This window comes from Pelophylax lessonae, assembly GCF_965119305.1.
Source record: "Pelophylax lessonae genome assembly, chromosome: 1".
Taxonomy (NCBI): Eukaryota; Metazoa; Chordata; class Amphibia; order Anura; family Ranidae; genus Pelophylax; species Pelophylax lessonae.
In genome coordinates, this window is record NC_138768.1 from 179,463,465 (window position 1) to 179,481,324 (window position 17,860).

The 17,860-nt window shown below is 46.8% G+C and overlaps 1 protein-coding gene across 1 annotated transcript in view; it reads left to right on the forward strand.

Annotated features, from left to right (window-relative positions):
- Positions 1-13,539, forward strand: part of WDR36 (WD repeat domain 36) — a 129,588-nt gene extending 116,049 nt beyond the window's left edge. Inside the window, 3 exon segments of the mRNA XM_082269281.1 lie at positions 416-497; positions 1,542-1,729; positions 12,970-13,539. Of these exon segments, the coding sequence (XP_082125407.1) occupies positions 416-497; positions 1,542-1,729; positions 12,970-13,119 (420 nt within the window). The 3' untranslated portion in view covers positions 13,120-13,539.
- The last annotated feature ends 4,321 nt before the right edge of the window (positions 13,540-17,860 follow it).

The window sequence follows — 17,860 nt, forward strand, 5'->3', positions numbered from 1 at the left end:
TTTTGATGAATTAAGAATTATTACCATTTGATATTGCTCATTATGCTATGTCCATCATGTGATCTATATCAGCTTCAGAAATCTGGCTCTAGGAGCTTAATATTTCACTTATGGACTATACCCTCCTTACAGCCAGCTAGCTAATCAATATAGCTTGCCTTTATAAGCCTTTTTTTTTTTTTTTGTAAACCAAACTGCTTTTTAGTGTGCTCACAGAAGTACTCTGTTACAATCCAGTAGATATTTAGAAAGCTGTTGTACATTAACAGTCGAAGACAGTGATGTGGTCTTTAATATTTACAGAGGCATACAGGTATTGGACACCGTGTGAAGCATTATAATTATGTCTGTAAGATAAATACTGCGCATGACGTTTGTTTGCTAAGGTGAACTAAAATGTATATTTTACTTTTAGTCTAAAATTGTGAATCTTGGAGTTCTTGAACAGAAATCTGCTTTCTGTGTCCAGCTTGAAGAAGCCCTTAATCACCAAAACTGTAAGTCTCAATACCGTCTAGCTGAAATTAAAATAAATAGTTGCCTGTCTACAGTAGGACAAGTGTGTATGTATATGTGTATATATAATATATATATATATATGTGTATGTATATATATATATATATAAAATGTTTCATAAAAAAAAAAATATAGAATGTTACACTTAAGTACATTATGTCCTTTTTTAACAAAATTTGGGCTTCATGGAACATAGATCCTTGAAATCCACGGATGCATTTTATGGTACAGAACCCTATTATTCGAAGAATATCTAGACATCCAGTGGAATAAAACAATTCATCCTAATAGTCTCAGGCATTTATGTTCTTATCCTACTAAAATAGACTCTTATTGCAGGAACATTGCTTCCTTTTAACTTTAGCCCTTAACCCATGTTGATAACGCAATGTGTTAGTGTTCCGCTCAGCTATGTTATTCACATTTTATCCAACATTATGGGTCTAATGATCCATATTTCTTTTTCATCCATTGAAGGAAGCCTTTCACCTTAAGGTTACACTGCTGCCTAGAATAAGACTGTACACTCGCAAACAAAAACTGTAGGCCAATCCAGACTAATCCCTCCCACTACCAGCATGCCTCAGTTTTTTGCAAGTGTCCTAGGAGGATGGCCTGAGAGTTACAGGCCTAGCTTTAAATTGGCCCTCCAAACCCTGTTCTGGTAAAATTAGCCACAGAGTTCTTTCCAGGTTCAGAGCTCTTGCATTGCTTTAGTGCTTGCCTTGTGTCTGAAGACAAAGTAAATAGGCTGATCTGTTGGCACTGGGAGCTACCGTATTTATTGATTGCTGGGTCCTTCTTAAACTCCTTCTTTCAATGGGTTTACAGTGTGTAAGGGGGTTAACATTTACACAACTATATGCATTATATTGAAATTGTGCCTTTCTAAAATTAAAACTAAATGGTGGAATAAGTATTCCCTAATAAGTGCCTTGATTTGTTGTAAAAGCACAAAGTAATGCAGTTTTCACTGATGTAAAAACGACTTGCAAATATATAAAATGATTTTGTTTATCCTAAGATGACATTCCACTGGAAACCATAAAGGAGATGGGACCTTCCAACATTGACACAGAGATTCGGAACTTGACTCCAGAAGGCGGTGGTTCTGTTGAAGTAATGCGGAGCTTCTTGAAGATGATTGGCAGAATGTTGGACATAAAACGGGATTTTGAGCTTGCCCAGGCTTACCTTGCTTTATTCCTGAAGGTAATTGTTGACTCTGTTTTTGTTATGTGATCCATTTTCTTCTCAGCTACTTGTGTATTTGCTACATTAAATTATGTTTGGGATTGACTTAGTATACGCTTGTGTGTTTGTGTGTGTTTGTGTGTGTGTGGTGCATGTATGTGTATATATATACTACTAAATATATTCTTAGCAGAATGTTTGGTTAAATTATATCTAGTTTAACTCGTTCTCACCCAGGTGGATGTCATATGAGGTCCTCCCGGATCGCGGCACGATCTGTCACCAGCTGCGTCCACCAGACACAACCAATAAATGATCACTGCACTCGCTCACTACAATTGCCATGTGACCACTGTAACCAATCACAGCAGGTCACATTACCGTTGTAAACAAAAGATGGCTTCCTTTCAAGCCATCCATTTTTTTACAATTGTGTTGCTAGCTGTGATTGCTTAGTGTGATCACATGGTATACACTGGGTCAATCGTGATCAGCTGTGGCCAATTACTGGTAATCACAACAAAACAAACTGAATGAATTGATTTCATTCAGTAAGATGCTAGCATATAGCAATGAAATGCATTGCCATATGTAAACATAAGGTGTAAAAAAATAAATACTGATCACTTCCCCAGAGTAGCACAATGTTACTATGGTAACATTGCATTGCTCTGGTCAAAGTGTTTTTTAAAAAAAAAAAAAATCTAATATTTGTACTGTCACCAGTCAGTGTCCCTGATCACCCCCGCACCCATTATATGAAGATGCTATACTGCACTGGTAACAGTATTTAAAAAAAAAAAAAAAAAAATTGAATTTCTCTTTCGTTCAATAACAAACACAGCTCCTGATCTTCTGCGCCCTACAGGAGCAGGACACGAAGCAGAAAAAAATTCTGGCTACGCCTATGTGCAGTCCCAGGGGGGTATACTCCCTCTCTCTGCTCTAAGGTACTCAGTTTTTTTTTTCTTGTCTAGTCAGGAGTAAGGAGCTAGTTCCTTGCTGGGATCTCTGGTCCTGGCAATTTTTTCTTTTTTTCAGTTTTTTTTTTTTTCCTGTGAGATCTACAATCAACTGCCGGACTGGGCAACAGGCTGGATATTCTCGATCCAGTGGTCACCCCTGTCTGATCAGCAAGCACGCGCAGACCTCAGCTCCACGATGGGTCGGCCGCGACATAGCCCCACTGCACAGAGGCTGGCCTGTGAGTTAAACGCCTCGCGAGGTCACATACGACTGTGTCTCGACCCGAGTCGCAGCGTTTCTCCTAGCCCACAGCCCCCCATTTCGATGGCAAGGGGTTATGTCTGGAGCGGAGCCCACCTGCTTCCTGGTATTGTGAGTAGCTGTCCCCCCCTCTCCCCCTGGAGGCTTTTGGGGTGGACTTTGTCCCCTCCTTGGGACGGTCGGACCACTGGGTTTTCTCTCCTTCCCAACTATCCCCCCCCCCCCCTTGCCAAGTCCCTCATCCTGCCCCCCCCTTCACATATGCTGGGGATGTATTCTTTTTTTGGGGGTCTGGCCACTTTCCTGGGGTGGGGGCAGGGCACTAACTGGCGATAGGGGCCGGTAGGCGCTTGCAACCAGCGCCTAGACGATCGATTGTGCGGGGGGGGGGGTTGTACCTGGTTGGGGCTCATGCCAGTGTCCCTGTATGCCTCGTGGTGCCCCCATTTTGTTGTACCCTGTGTGTTTCTATACATCGGGGCCATGTTTGTGTAGTCCGGCGGCCATTTTCTTGTAGTTTACAATTGCAAATAGCGGCGGCAGTGACAGCGGAGCCCTGTGGGCGGCGTTTTCGGCGGTGTGGCCCCTCCTTATGCCCCGGTGCTGACTCCTGGATCATTTAGCTTCCTGATCCCTGCACGTGTAGTGCAGATTCTTCTGGTGGTTGCAGGTGCCTGTGTTGGCGGGTGGTGCGTCTAGTGGGGTCCTCTCCCTCTTTGCTGAGGATCGCTCTGTGCCTTCTGCTTGGTGACCGGTGGTGCTACCTGCGTGGTAGGGATTGTTCCTTAGCAGTGTGTTACACTTTTTTTTGTGGGGTCCCCCTGGTGACTCATGGAGCCTTTGGAGCGTGTTTCCCCACCTGATCCCCTCTTTGAAGCTGCGGGGCCCTCCGGGTCCCAACCATCCATCCATCCATGCATGCACTGAAGGCGGTCCTGGAATCCCTTGTGTCCCAGGTGAAGGTGGCTTGCGGGCCATGGGCTAGCAAAAAGTGCCCCCTGCCTCCTCTGTCTCATCAGATCCTGAATCTGATTCGGCTGCTGCGGACATGGGTCACCCTGCTGGGTCTGCGACCACGCGCCTGGAATCCTCTGATAGTGAGGATGATTCCTCCGCATCTGTGACCGCGCACAAAAAGGCGTTGGTAGATGCACTGATTGTATCTGTGCATGAGACCAAGAAGCTGCGACGAAGGCGTACATTCCTTTAGTTACTCACAAGCCATCCAGAGCGCAAAGGTGTTTCCTTTCCCCGCCTATTTTGACAGAATTGTCACTAAAGAGTGGGGACCCTAAGCGCTTTACTAGGCTTTACCCCTATGAGGAGTCCCTCCTTAAGAAGTGGACTGTGGCACCCGGTGGTGGACCCTCCGGTTTCCAGATTAAACAAGGCAACCATGATTCGGGTGGAAGAGTCCCCCGGCCTTTGAGGATCTGGAAGGCGGAGGCTGTGGTCTGCATTATGTACACCTTAGCTGGTTCAGCAATGAGGCCGGTATTTACCATTGCCCTAGTGTCACAAACTCTGACCGAGTTGGCTAAACTCCTACGCCATGACCTGGAGGGAGAACCGCTGCCTTTGCTAAGCTGGTCCAGGGGCTGCAGTTTATCTGTGATGCCTCTAAGAACACGGCTCCCCTGGTGGCTCGCCTCTCTGTTTTGGCCGTGGTCTACGGCGTGTCTTTTGGCTCAAATGCTGGTCTGCAGAGTATACTTCTAATAAGGTCTTGACTGATCTTCCCTTTCAAGGAACTAACCTGTTTGGAGCTACCCTGGATGGCATCATTAAAGGTCTTACAGGGGGGAAGAGTACCTTTCTTCAGCAGGCGACTAAGGGCAAGGAACCTCACCGTAGACATGGACCTTCCTTCTTGGCTCATAAGAAGTTTTTTTTGTTCCCTCATGGTCTACTGACAAGGGCTACTTTCAGGGCCTCTGGTAGATCCAAACAAACCTGGTCCAGCAAGCCAAGAGCGGGCTTCTCCAGACCCACGGACAAGGCTCCTTCTGCATGAAGGTGCGCCCTCACTGGTATCGGTGTGGGGGGATGTCTTCGTTGATTTACGGACCTGTGGACTTCCCTGGTGCAAGACAAGTGGGTCCACAAAGTCATTTGGTCCGGGTACAAGATCGAATTTCCCTCCTGTACCCAGACCGGTTACAGGGTCGGTATGGGGTGGTACAAGACCTGTTACTTCAAAGGGTGTGATTGTCCCGGTTCTGACTTCAGAACGTTTTCGGGGCTTTTATTCAAACCTGTTCACACTCCCCAGGATGGAAGGCAAAGTGTGTTCAATCCTGGACCTCAAGGCGCTAAACTGCTTTGTGTGGTTACAGAAGTGAATGGAGTCCATTCAAAAGGTGGTGGCATCCCTGCATCAGGGATTTCCTCGTCCCTATAGATATCAAGGATGCCTATCTTCACATTCCAATATGTGCCAGTCACCAGTGTTTTCTCCGCTTTGCTGTGGGAGAGGAGCATTATCAGTTTGTGACGTTACCGCTCCTCGGGTTTTCACAAAACTGTTGGCTCTGGTGCTAGCCTTGCTATGCCAACGTGGGATCGCGTTAATGGGTTACTTGGATAGTCTCCCTCTGCTCTGGTGGAGAACCTGGAGATCACAATACGAACTCTGCGGGAGTTAGGCTGGCTTCTGAATTTTCAGAAGTCTGCCCTGGTTCCATCCACGAAGCTGGACTATTTGGGCCTGACTCCGGTCGTAGCCAGAGTGCTCCTTCCTCTGGACAAACTTCAAAAATTGCATGCTGCAGTTCGCCTCCTGCTGTCCAACAAATGGTCCTCCCTCCAGATATGCATGCGGGTGCTAGGCCTAAAGGTATATACCTTCGTGGCTTCGTTTGCACAGTTCCATGCGAGGTCCTTGCAAAGGGAGATTCTGACCAAATGGGACAAGACTCTGCAGTCTCTTGACAATCAGATCCGGCTGAGTCGGGTAACAAAGGAGTCCCTTATATGGTTTGTTCCAGCCCTCTCCGCCGTACACATTCCTGGGGTGGAAAATTGGCAGGCAGATTGCCTCAATCGGCAGGCGTTGGACCAAGGGGAGTGGTCCATAAATCCGGAGGTATTTTCATCAGCTGTGCCTCTGGTGGGGCGACCCTGAGGTGGATCTGTTGGCGTCTCGGCTCAACAGAAAGGTGCAGAGGTTTGTGGCTCGGTCTAGGGATCCTCTGGCAGATGCCACAGACACGCTGGTGGCCCCTTAGGGTCAATATCATCTGATCTACGCCTTCCCTCCTCTCAAGCTTCTGCACAGACTCCTACACAGGATCGAGGCAGAAGGAATTCCAGTCATGTTAGTGGCACTGGACTGGCCTCATCGAGCCTGGTACGCCGATCTAGTGCAGCTGGTTGCTGGCGTTCCTTGGAAGCTTCCTCTCAGGGAGGATCTGCTGTCCAAAGGACCGATCTTCCATCCTGCTTTACAGTCGCTGGCTTTGACGGCTTGGCTGTTGAACCCCAGGTGCTAAAGGATAGAGGTTTGTCTTGAGTCCGTGATTCCTACGTTGTTAAAAGCTAGGAAATGTATCTCTAGGAAGATCTACCATTGTACGTGGAAGGCGTACATTGCGTGGTGTGAGCCTCTTGGGGTTCATCCTTGCTCCTTCTCGGTGGCTCGTATCGTAACCTTCCTTCAACGGGGTGGGGGGGGGGGGGGGGGGTTGAATAAAATTTGGCCTTGAGTACCATTAAGAGCCAGGTCTCGGCCTTGGCAGTTTTTTTCCAATGACCTTTGGCCACACACTCCCTGGTGCATACCTTTCTTTCAGGGTGTCTGACATTTGGTACCTCCAGTACAGGCTCCGTTGCCACCTTGGGATCTTAATTTAGTGCTTTCAGCTCTACAACTCTCAGGGAATATCTGCTGTCCAAGGGCCAATCTTCCATCCTGCTTTACAGTCGCTGGCTTTGACGGCTTGGCTGTTGAAAGCCAGGTGCTGAAAAACAGAGGGTTGTCTGACTCTGTGATTCCTACGCTGTTAATAGCTAGAAAATCTACTTCTAGGAAGATTACCATTGTACGTGGAAGATGTACATTGCGTGGTGTGAATCCCTCCGGGTTCAGCCTTGTTCCTTTTCGGTGACTTGGGTTTCCTGGCTTTCCTCCAATAAGGGGCAGAGCAGCACCTTGCCTTGAGTGCCATCAAGGGCCAGGTCTCGGCCTTGGCGGTTTTCTTTCAATGCCCATTGGCCACACACTCCTTAGTGCACACTTTTCTCTAGAGCGTGGGACACTTGGTTCCTCCAGTGCGGTCTCCATAACCACCGTGGAACCTCCCTTTGAAAATATTTGGGAGATTCCCCTACTTAAGTTGTCTCAGAAGGTGGCCTTTTTGGTGGCCATTACGTCGGCGCGCAGGGTGTCTGAACTGGCGGCATTGTCTTGTTGTTCACCTTACCTGGGGGTTTACAGGGATAAGGTGGTTCTGCGTCCATGTCCATCGTTCCTTCCGGAGGTCGTCTGACTTTCATCTGAATGAAGAGATTGTGTTGCCCTCCATGTCCCAATCCTAAGCATTCTAAGGAAGTTGCCTTGCACTCCCTTGATGTGGTTCGGGCAATAAGGGTGTATCTGGCAGCTTCAGTTTTTTTTTTTTAAGAAATCAGGCTCCCTTTTTGTCTTTACGGATGGACCTCGCAAGGGGCTGGCTGCTTCTGCTGTGACCATTTCCAGATGTATCAGACAGACTGTAGTTCAGGCTTATTCTATTAAGGGTCAGCTTCCTCCCTTCCCTGTCTCAAGGCGCACTCTACTCAGGCGCATAGTGCCTCCTGAGCCTTCCGTCATCAGGCGTTAGTGATGCAGGTTTGCAGGAAGCTACCTGGTCATCTGCACACACATTCATAAAGTTTTATAAAGTCGATGTGTTTGCATCTGCGGATGCTTCTATTGGCCGCAAAGTTTTGCAGGCTGCTGTTTAGAGGACTTGTCCTCCTTTAAGGGGATTTTTTTTTTCAGGTGAGCTCCAGTTGTTGACAGTTGAGTTTCAAGCTACCTGATTGGCTATGTTTGGCCTTTGGAGAAGTTTGTTTTTTCTGCTGTTCCCACCCCTCGTTTAGCACTGCTTTGGCGCGCCCCTATGATCAAGAAGATGAGGAGCTGTGTCTGTATATGAACGAAAGAGAAAATGGGATTTTTGTCTTACTATAAAATCCATTTCTCTGATGTTCATTGATGGACACAGCACCCGCCTCTCTATGGAGTTGGGTCTTTCCTTCTGACACTGCTTGTTACAAAACTGAATACCTATAGCAGGAAGTGGGAGTATGCCCCCAGGGACTGCCCCATAGCCATGTTCAAGCTTTTTCTCTGCCTAGTGTCCTCCCATAGGGGCGCAGTATAACCCTACAGTCAAGAAGTTGAAGAGCTGTGTCCGTCAATAAACATCAGAGAAATGGAATTTACGGTAAGAGACAAAAATCCAATTTTTTGTGGGGTCCCCCTGGTGACTCAGTCTTTAGAGCACACCTCCCCACTTGATCCCCTCTCTGGGGCTGCAGAGCACTGCACTGATGGAGGTCCTGGAGTCCCGGGTAGAGATGGCTTTTGGGTGACGGGCTGGCATAACGCGTACCCAGCCTTCCCCTGCCTCATCTGTCTCCCCAGCTCCTGAATCTGCCAGAATGCTCCTTCCTCGGATAAACTCCAGAAACTACAGGCTGAAATTCATCTCCTGCTGTCCAGCAGAGGTTATCCCTCCGGACTTATATGCGGGTCCTGGGCCTGATGGTGTCCACCTTTGAGGAGGTTCCGTTTGCACAGTTCCATACAAGGTCTCTGGCCAAATGGGACAAGAATCTGCAGTCTCTGGTTCCCCCCCTTGTATTGGACAATGGTCACCACGGATGCCAGCAAATACTCTGCTCAGGGGATCTGGACGCTGGAAGAGTCCAGACTACTGATCAATATCTTGGAACGCCGATCGATCAGACTGTGCCTGGGACATTGGACGGATCATCTGCAGGGTTGTCCAGCGTGTATTCAATCGGACAATGGCACGGGCGTGGCTTATGTCAGTCTCCAGGGGGGGCACAAGAAGTGTCCTGGCGGCTCTGGAGGCAGCTGTCCTTCTAAGGTGGGCAGAACGGTGCGTTCCAGCCCTCTCCGCCGTACACCTTTCTGGGGTAGGAAACTGGCAGGCGGATTACCTCAGTCGGCTGGCGTTGGACTAAGGGGAGTGGTCTCTTCATCCAGAGGTGTTTCATCAGTTGTGTCTCCAGTGGGGCATCACCAAGGTGGATCTGTTTGCTTCCCGGCTCAACAGAAAGGTTCAGAGGCTGTGGCTCCATCACAGGATCCTCTGGCCGACTCCACAAATGCACTGGTGGCCCCGTGGGGTCAGCATCGTCTCTTTTACGCCTTCCCTCCTCTCAAGCTTCTGCCAAGACTTCTACGCTGGATCGAGGCAGAATGAATTCCCGTCATCTAGTGGCCCCGGACTGGCCTCGCCGGGCTTGGTACACTGATCTAGTGCGACTGGTTGCCAACGTTCTTTGGAATCTTCCTCTCAGGGAGGATCTGCTTTCCCAAGAATCAATCTTCCATCCTGCTTTACAGTTGTGAGTTGGTGTTTCCAACGCTGTTAAAAGCTAGGAAACCTACTTCTAGCAAGATCTACTGTCATACGTAGAAGACGTACATTGCGTGTGGTGTGAGTCTTGGGTTCATCGCTCTTGTTCGGTGGCTCAGGTCTTGACCTTCCTTCAACATGGGGTTGAGCAGAATATGGCCTTTAGTACTATCAAGTGTCAGGTGTCGACCTTAGCGGTCTTATTTCAATGGCCCTTCGCCACATACTACCTAGCATGTACTTTTCTTCAGGGAGTCAGGCACTTGATACCTCCAGTGGGGTCTCTGTTGCCACCTTGGGACCTCAATTTGGTGCTCTCAGTCCTCCAGAAGTCTCTTTTTGGGAATCTTGGGGAGATTCCCCTGCTTACGCTGTCCCAGAAGGTTGCCTTTTTGGTGGCTTTCACCTCTGCGCGCAGGGTGTCGGAATTGGCGGCGTTATTCTGTCGTTCACCTTACTGGTGGTTCACAGTGATTAGCTGGTTCTTCGTCCCTGTCTGTCATTTCTTCCTCAGGCTTTCTCTGATTTTCATTTAAATGAAGTCATTGTGTTGCCTTCCCTGTGTCCCAGGCCAACACATCCGAAGGAAATTGCTTTGCATGCCTTGAATGTGGACCAGGCATTCAGGGTGTACCTGGCTGCTACGGAGTCTTTTTTAGGAAGTCAGACTCACTATTTGTGCTCATGGATGGGCCTCGGAAAGGGTTGTCTGCTTCCTCTGCGACCATTTCCAGATGGATCAGACAGATGGTGGTTCAGGTCTATTCCATCCAGGGTCAGGTTCCTCCTTTCCCTGTCAAGGCGCATTCTACGCGGGCGCTCAGTGCCTCCTGGGCTTTCCTTCATCAGGTGTTAGTGACGCAGGTTTGCAAGGCGGCCTCCTGGTTGTCCATGCACACTTTCACAAAGTTCTATAAAGTGGATGTGTTGGCATCTGCGGATGCTTCCTCTTGCCGCAAGGTTTTTGCAGGCTGCTGTTTAGATGATCTGGTCTATTGTTTTTTTCAGGTGAGCTCCAGTTGTTTTAGTTGAGCTCCTGTTTACCTGGTTGGCTATAGTTAGCCTTGGGAATTTCTTTTTCGCTGCTCCCATCCCTCATGTTTAACACTGATTTGGGATGCCCCGGTTGTTAAGAAAATCAGGAGCTGTGTCCATCAATGAATGAAAGAGAAAATGGGATTTTTGACTTACCGTAAAATCCATTTCTCTGATATTCATTGCCAGACACAGCACCCACCCCTCTGCGGAGTTGTATTTTCTCTGACACTTCTTGTAACAATACTGAGTATCTATAGCAGAGAGAAGGGAGTATACCCCCTGGCGTAGCTAGACTTTTTTCTGCCTAGCGTCCTACTCCTTTGGGGGCAGTATAACCCAATGGTTAAGAAGATCAGGAGCTGTCTCCGTCAATGAACATCAGAGAAATTGATTTTATGGTAAGTCAAAAATCCCATTTTCTTCATTTTCCAAAAACGTATGACAACTACTTGAAATAACTTGCCATGCCTCTTACTAAATACCTTAGGGTCCTTTCACACAATGCTCCCTCTGACAAGGTCCGTTCTCTGCTCAGCGGGGATTGATCCACCGATTCAGGTGACAGCTCCATCTCCGCTCTGTGTGCAGAAATGGAACGGTCAGATCCCAGCTGTCCTCTATGGGGGAATCGGATGAGAATGGACCGCCTGTCCGTTCTCATCCGATCTCCTGGAAGGAGGGAAAATAGGGTTTCCATCCGTCCGGATTTCACAGATGGGATCGGAAGCGGGTGTCAGCGGAGATGTCTCCGCTGACATCCGCTGCCCCATAGGGATACATGGAAAATCCGATCAGGTCCACCTGAAAAACTGACAGGCGGATCTGATCGGATAGTTCATGTGAAAGGACCCTAAGACTGTCTACTTTCCAAAAATTGGTTATTTGGGGGGGGGGGGGGGCATTTGTACAATCCTGGCATTTTTGGGCCTTAAGAAATGAGATAGGCCATCAGCACATCAGGATTGATCCATTTTCAGATATATACTATAGTTTGTAGACTCTATAACTTTCCTACAGACTAAATAATATACCGTGATTTGGGTTATTTTCACCAAAGATATGTAGCAGAATACATTTTGGCCTACATTTATGAAGAAAGAATATTTGCTAATTTTCTTTTAGCAGAAACGAAGAAAAACTTTTTTTTTTCAACATTTGTTTTTTTTTTTAGATTAGTAAAAAATTAAAAACCCCATGGCGAATAAATACAACGAAAAGAAAGCTCTAATTGTGTAAACAAAATTATAAAAATGCTGTTTGGGTACAGTGTTGCATGACCGCACAATAGTCATTCAAAGTTTGACCCTGCTAAAAGCTGAAAATTGGCCTGGGCAGGAAGGGGGTGAAAATGGCCTATATTAAAGTGGTTCATTTTACATTCAGTATATGTTCTATGTTGTTTTAAAGCCACCCACTAGACATTCAGCCTTCATTCTTCGTCCCGACTTCATGTGAAATTGCACGATTTCAATGCGACTTCGGGTGCGACTTGAAAGACATCTATGCGGCGCTGCAAAGTCAGCATCGCACCAATTTGAACGCTGCCATTTCCAGCAATAGGCTGCGACTTGTCATGCGATTTGACCTGTTAAATCGCATGACAAATTGCTGCAATGTGAGCGAGGGCTTAAGAAATATAACCGGTTTAAAAAGCCTAAAAATAACCAATATTTATTTTTTATACAGGTTTGCTGATGTAGGAGAGGGTTATAGAGTAAGATTAGCCCCAACGAGCTGCAACAGCTTAACTTTGTAACACTACGTTTACGTTACAGTGAGTGACCATTGCAACGCTAAGCTATTAGATCATGCTCACAGTTAAAAGTAACTGTCTGCTAAAATTAGATTTTGGGAAGTGCCAGGGTTCCCTTAAAGCCGCAGCACTTGGGAAAACCTCTAGGATTAAAGAAAATCAATTTTGTTTTAGTTCTTGACCATATTCTCTGCCAATCAGTTCACCCACCTGTGTCTGACAGTTCTTTGTTTTAGGAATGTGGATGGGTACCAAAAATTCCACACTTCAGCTTGTGGAGTTAAGACCCAATTGAGGAATTAAAATAATGGACAATGATGGACCATACACACTATAAGATTTTCTGAAGACTTTTTCCTTTAGATTTACCAAAACCAGATAATATGAGGTCAAACCTAAACACTTTCAATTTGTATGCAATCTGTCAGGCCCTTGCACTACATAGAAAAGGTAAATCTGAAGGAAAAAGTCTTCAGAAAATCTTATAGTGTGTATGGCCATTAAGAATGGTGTATCCTTCGTTATTGGACTAAAGTATAGCATATAGCCAAAGCCTCACTGGGATTGATTATTTAACTATTAAGGTTGTTTAATGTCCTATGTTCAGATTTTTTGTCGTCTAAACAAGTCCTGTGCATTTTTTCTAGATCCATCTTCGGTTCATTTCAGCCGAGCCAGAGTTGTTAGAAGAGATTTCTCTGCTTTCACCGCACCTCGATGAGACATGGCATCACATGCAGACCTTGTTTAATCAGAGCTTGTGTGTTCTAAACTACATGAAAAGTGCTTTATTGTAAAAAGTGCTTTGTGTCATGGCTGCTTTTATTTTTAGGAAACAAAGATTTGAGATAAGAGGTTTTTCAAATTATGTCTAAATACTTTCAGCAGAAAAGTATGTTTGTGGGTGGCCATACTAATGGCTGGTAAAATATTGTGTCATAAGTACTTTGTGTATATACAGTATCTTTGTATATGTTTTATTATGAACCGCGTCTCCTGTGAGATGATTGCATATAGTAAATCAGCTGCAACACCATCTACAGAGGAATTATTTCCCAGTTATACAGAATTTTTTGTGTGATAGATTCAAATAACCAGTATTTATAAAATGAATCCAGTGTTTATATGGTCTTGTAACAATGCAGAATATTTACATTTCAAATTTTCATGATAAGTACGAGAATTTTCAGATCCAATAAACATTTGTTTGGACTTTTTCACATCTCTGCTTATTATTTCATTTATCCACCCATGTTGTGTTGTATAGTATACTCATAATGCATGTCTGGTGTATAATTTAGAAATAGACATTAGCCCATAGCAATATTATCTTTTTTACAGTTGGAGCCCACAAATGGGTCAATAATACCCTATTTCTCTTACGTCCTCTGACAGTCGCAGCCCATTCGGTATACCCAGGGCCGGTACAAGGGGTGGGCGGGAGGGGCGGCTGCCCTGGGCGGAGTATGGGAGGAGTGTGGGAGGGGGCGCCAAAACACTGAAGAATCACCTTTATTCTAAGCTCCTGTGTTGCTAAAACATGTCCAAAATCAGAGCCAACAATGCGCCCATGCCTTCTGCAGGCTTCCCGCCCCTTGCTGGAAAGGAGAGAAACACTCTCCTGGGCACAGGTTTCGTACAGGCTGGCTGGTTGGATCGGGACCGTGAGAGCTCCTGTACAGGTGGGCGGAGCAAGCAGAGCACACTACACTGCAGCCTCGATCACTGCTTTCTGCCCAGCAGACATCGGAGCTCTCCTCTCCTCTCCTCTCCTCTCCTCCTCTGCAGACTGAAGATAAGAGACAGATAGCAGACTGCATTTCCTCCTCCTGTGAGTCCCGATCTGTCCTGTCCTGTTTTACACTGTGCAATGCTGTAAACCTGTACTGACCCTTGCAGTGCAGGTTTACTAAAGAGAAAGTAAAATGCTTTGAATAGGTTAGGAATATACTGGGACTTTTCAGGCTCCACATACTGTAGATGTATTCCACACATACACACTGTAACTTAATGAAAATCCTGCCTTTTAATAAGATATAAAGTGTGTATGTGGAATACATCTACAGTATGTAGAGCCTGAAAAGTCCCAGTATATTCCTAACCTATTCAAAGATTTCATCATAAACAAGTGATGTGTTGCAGCCCAACTCCAGCAAAGTGAAACAGTCCACCCTTGCAGTGCTGGGGGAAATAGCCTCATGTATACTTTCTCCAGCCAGCTACAGTGCTCTCCTCTACCACCCAAAGTCTCATCACATACCATACAGGAACATTAACCCTGTATGGTATGATGAGGCTGGAGTGTGACCCAGTCACAGTTTACCCAGGAGCTCCCGAGGACCAGTCACAGCACTGGAGAGAGCCTACTGGAGCAAGGAGTAAGGTAAAGCTCGGTACACATGAAACAAAATTAGTTCGGTTCAGCAGGGACCAGCTGAATTTTGATCTATGTGTGGCCTTGCCTGTTAGAAGCCGCCTGTCAGAATGGGAGCTTCTGTAGAATGGGAGCCTGCTGGAAAACCTTGTTCGATCAGCATTGCAGCCAATCGGCTGTAATGCTGATCAGTGTATTCTGACAGAGAAGAGTCCCCAGCATCAGAATACGTCTCGTGGAGGGGATTTCTTCATCCACCTCTTGTGTGGATGGATGAATCTGTAAGTGTTTTTTTTCAATTCAGCCCACTGGCTAAACCAAAAAAAAAAACCTATGCATGTGTGCCAGTTTAAGTGCGAATCACACTATTGCAATGCCAGACATCGCATGTGATTTGCACCACATTGTGGTGCAGATCACATGCGATGTCTGTGCAATATGATTTCAGCCATACAAACTTTTTGGCTGAAATCGCATCCTATTTGCACAAGAATGGAGCAGGGCCCTTTTTTTGGTTCGCACTGGAATCGGATTGCATGGGTGTTCACACCTATGCGATCCAATTCCTGCACCATTTCACAGTTTGAACTGCGATCTGCGAACTAATCTGAAAGTGTCATCATTACCTTTACATTGACACCCCCCAGAGATTTGCAGGTCTCAGTGTAAACCACTGTGCGATTCTGGTACAATGCGGGAACCGGCACTGAATAGCAGGGTTTCCCGCATCACACCAGTGTGACACGGGACTAAGTGGTTTTACCCTAATCCTCTGCTCCTAGAATAAAAAAGTCCCATACACACAATGAGAATATTAAACCATTTTTTTTTTTTACATTCTAGTCTTAGGAATATACTGGGACTTTTCAGGCCCCATTGTAAGGGTTGATTTTTTGTTTTTTTCCTGAAGTTGGGATTTAAACGTTTATTATGAAAAAAATTCAGGGAATACATTTGGGTTAGACAGGTATATTAGTTGGTGGTTTAATGTATATATTGAGTGTTTGCATGTATGTATTCATGCATATATGAAATGCCTCATAGGGGTAAATTATTCAGTCCTGACCTTAGCACTCTATACATAGGTGTAATTATCAAGTGTGGTTATCAGGCATGGGTAAAATGATTGGTCATGCACAACCCGGGGGGGGGGGGGGGGGGCGCAGTTTTGCACGTTCGCCCTGGGCACTGGATGACCTTGTCCCAGCACTGGGTATACCTTCACGAGTGGGTAATGACGCTCTCTGCAGGAGTAAGCTAGGCAGTGAAAGGTTTATAAAAAAAAAAAACTTCACACTAAGACACACCTCTAGATGGTCGTCCCTCAGCCATTATCCTGACACAGCACTGTTCTCCAGTTTCATGCTGCCTAGTGTCAGGAGTAGGTCTAGGTCTTCCCAGCTGGGACCTATGTCTCAGTTCTTTTGTTTTTTTATTTTAAAAACAATTTTTTTTTTTGGGGAAATAGTCTTTTATTTTCTTCTTCACTCACTATCGCTAGGTAGTCAGGGGAATCCTTAGAGGACTACAAGCGACAGCAGAGCTGGGCCTCGCGCTGGATAATCTAGATCCTTATGGAGTCTCAGCCTGCCAACGAGTGTCGCAGGTCATTGGTGTGCCCAGGCCTCGCAACGACAGTGTCCCTGAGGACGGGGACGAGCCTGCGGGGATCCAAGTTCGCCAGATGTCTCAACTTCAGTGTTGCTAGCATCCCTTCCTGGCTGACGGCACCCCCACTCAGGGTGGGAGGTATTCCGTATCGGAGCGGAGCCCGCTATCTGTGAAAAGGTGAGTGATGCTACCCCCTTGTCCCTGGGACAGTTGTCTGTGGGCCCACTCCTGGGGGATGGCAGAAAAAGGTGGTCTCTGTGATATCCCCCCTCCTGGCCTTTTTGTGCAGTCCCTGCCTCCGCTGGAGGCGCACTGTGGTGTACACTGCTATGGATCGGGGGTGTGGGGGGGCTTAGTGCATTATATGGGGTATTTCTGAGGTTCCCCATGGTGGCCAGCTAATGGGTTTTACACTGCCTTGGCACTGATCGCTTGGCCGCCATTTTGGGTGAGGGCAGGCTGTTTTGGCTTCTTTGTGTGGGCAGCAGCCATTTTTTGTCATTTTGGCGCCGGTTCGGGCGCCATCTTTACTATGGGTGCCGCCTAGCAAGGGCGGCGGCCATTTTGCGAGTGCTTCCTCCCATTTGTTTTCTATTAGGCACCATTTTACTGTGGCTCAGGGCATGCAATGGCCTCTAGTGCATGAGGTCCCTTCCTTTTTTACTTCTCTTCACTGCAGCAGCGTGTGTGGAGGTCTGGGCAAGTACACTGTGACACTGGTGGGGTGATTTTTGGCTGTTTTTTCTGGCATTTTCCTGCAAAACTGTACTTTCTCTGTGGCTATAGCCATTTTTAAGAACAAACCGAATATGATCTGCCAGTCCCAAGATGTGGGACTTTAAATGAGGTCAACTAGACAAATGAATTTTATTGTATGAATCACATGTACAACCAATAAGGACACCTACAGAGAAGTGACATGCAATAGGTTGTATAATTATTAACCACTTCCATACCGAGTCATGTAATATGACGTCGGCAAAGTGGTTGTACAGATCCGGGCCGCCGTCATATGACGTCGGCCCGTTCTAGCAGCCAGTGCGCGCCCCCGGCGACGCGATCAGGGATGAGGCTCGTCCCTCGGACATAGCCCATCCCTGATCAAGGTAAACAGCCAATAGAAATTGGCTGTTTACCACGTGATCGGCTGTGTCAACCACAGCCGATCACATGAGCGGCTCCAGCACGAGCCGCTCGTTCTCTATGCAATGCGCGCCCCCGGGGGCGCGCAGAGCAGCGATCGGGGACGAGGCTCGTCCCTCGGACAGAGTCGATCCCCGACCTAGGTAAAGAGCCAATGAAATTGGCTCTTTACCACGTGACCGGCTGTGTCCAATCACAGCCGGTCACAAATGTCAACAGAGAACACGGTAACTAGCTGTCACCGTGTTCTCCTCCTCACACACTGATCCTGTGTGAGGAGGAGATTGTGGTAACAGCTAATTACCGATTACAGTGCACGCTTAACACACTGATTGCCCCCCCCCCCCAATAAAGAGCACCCGTCACTAGCCCATCAAAGTACCCGAGTACCTGTCACCAGCCCATCAGGT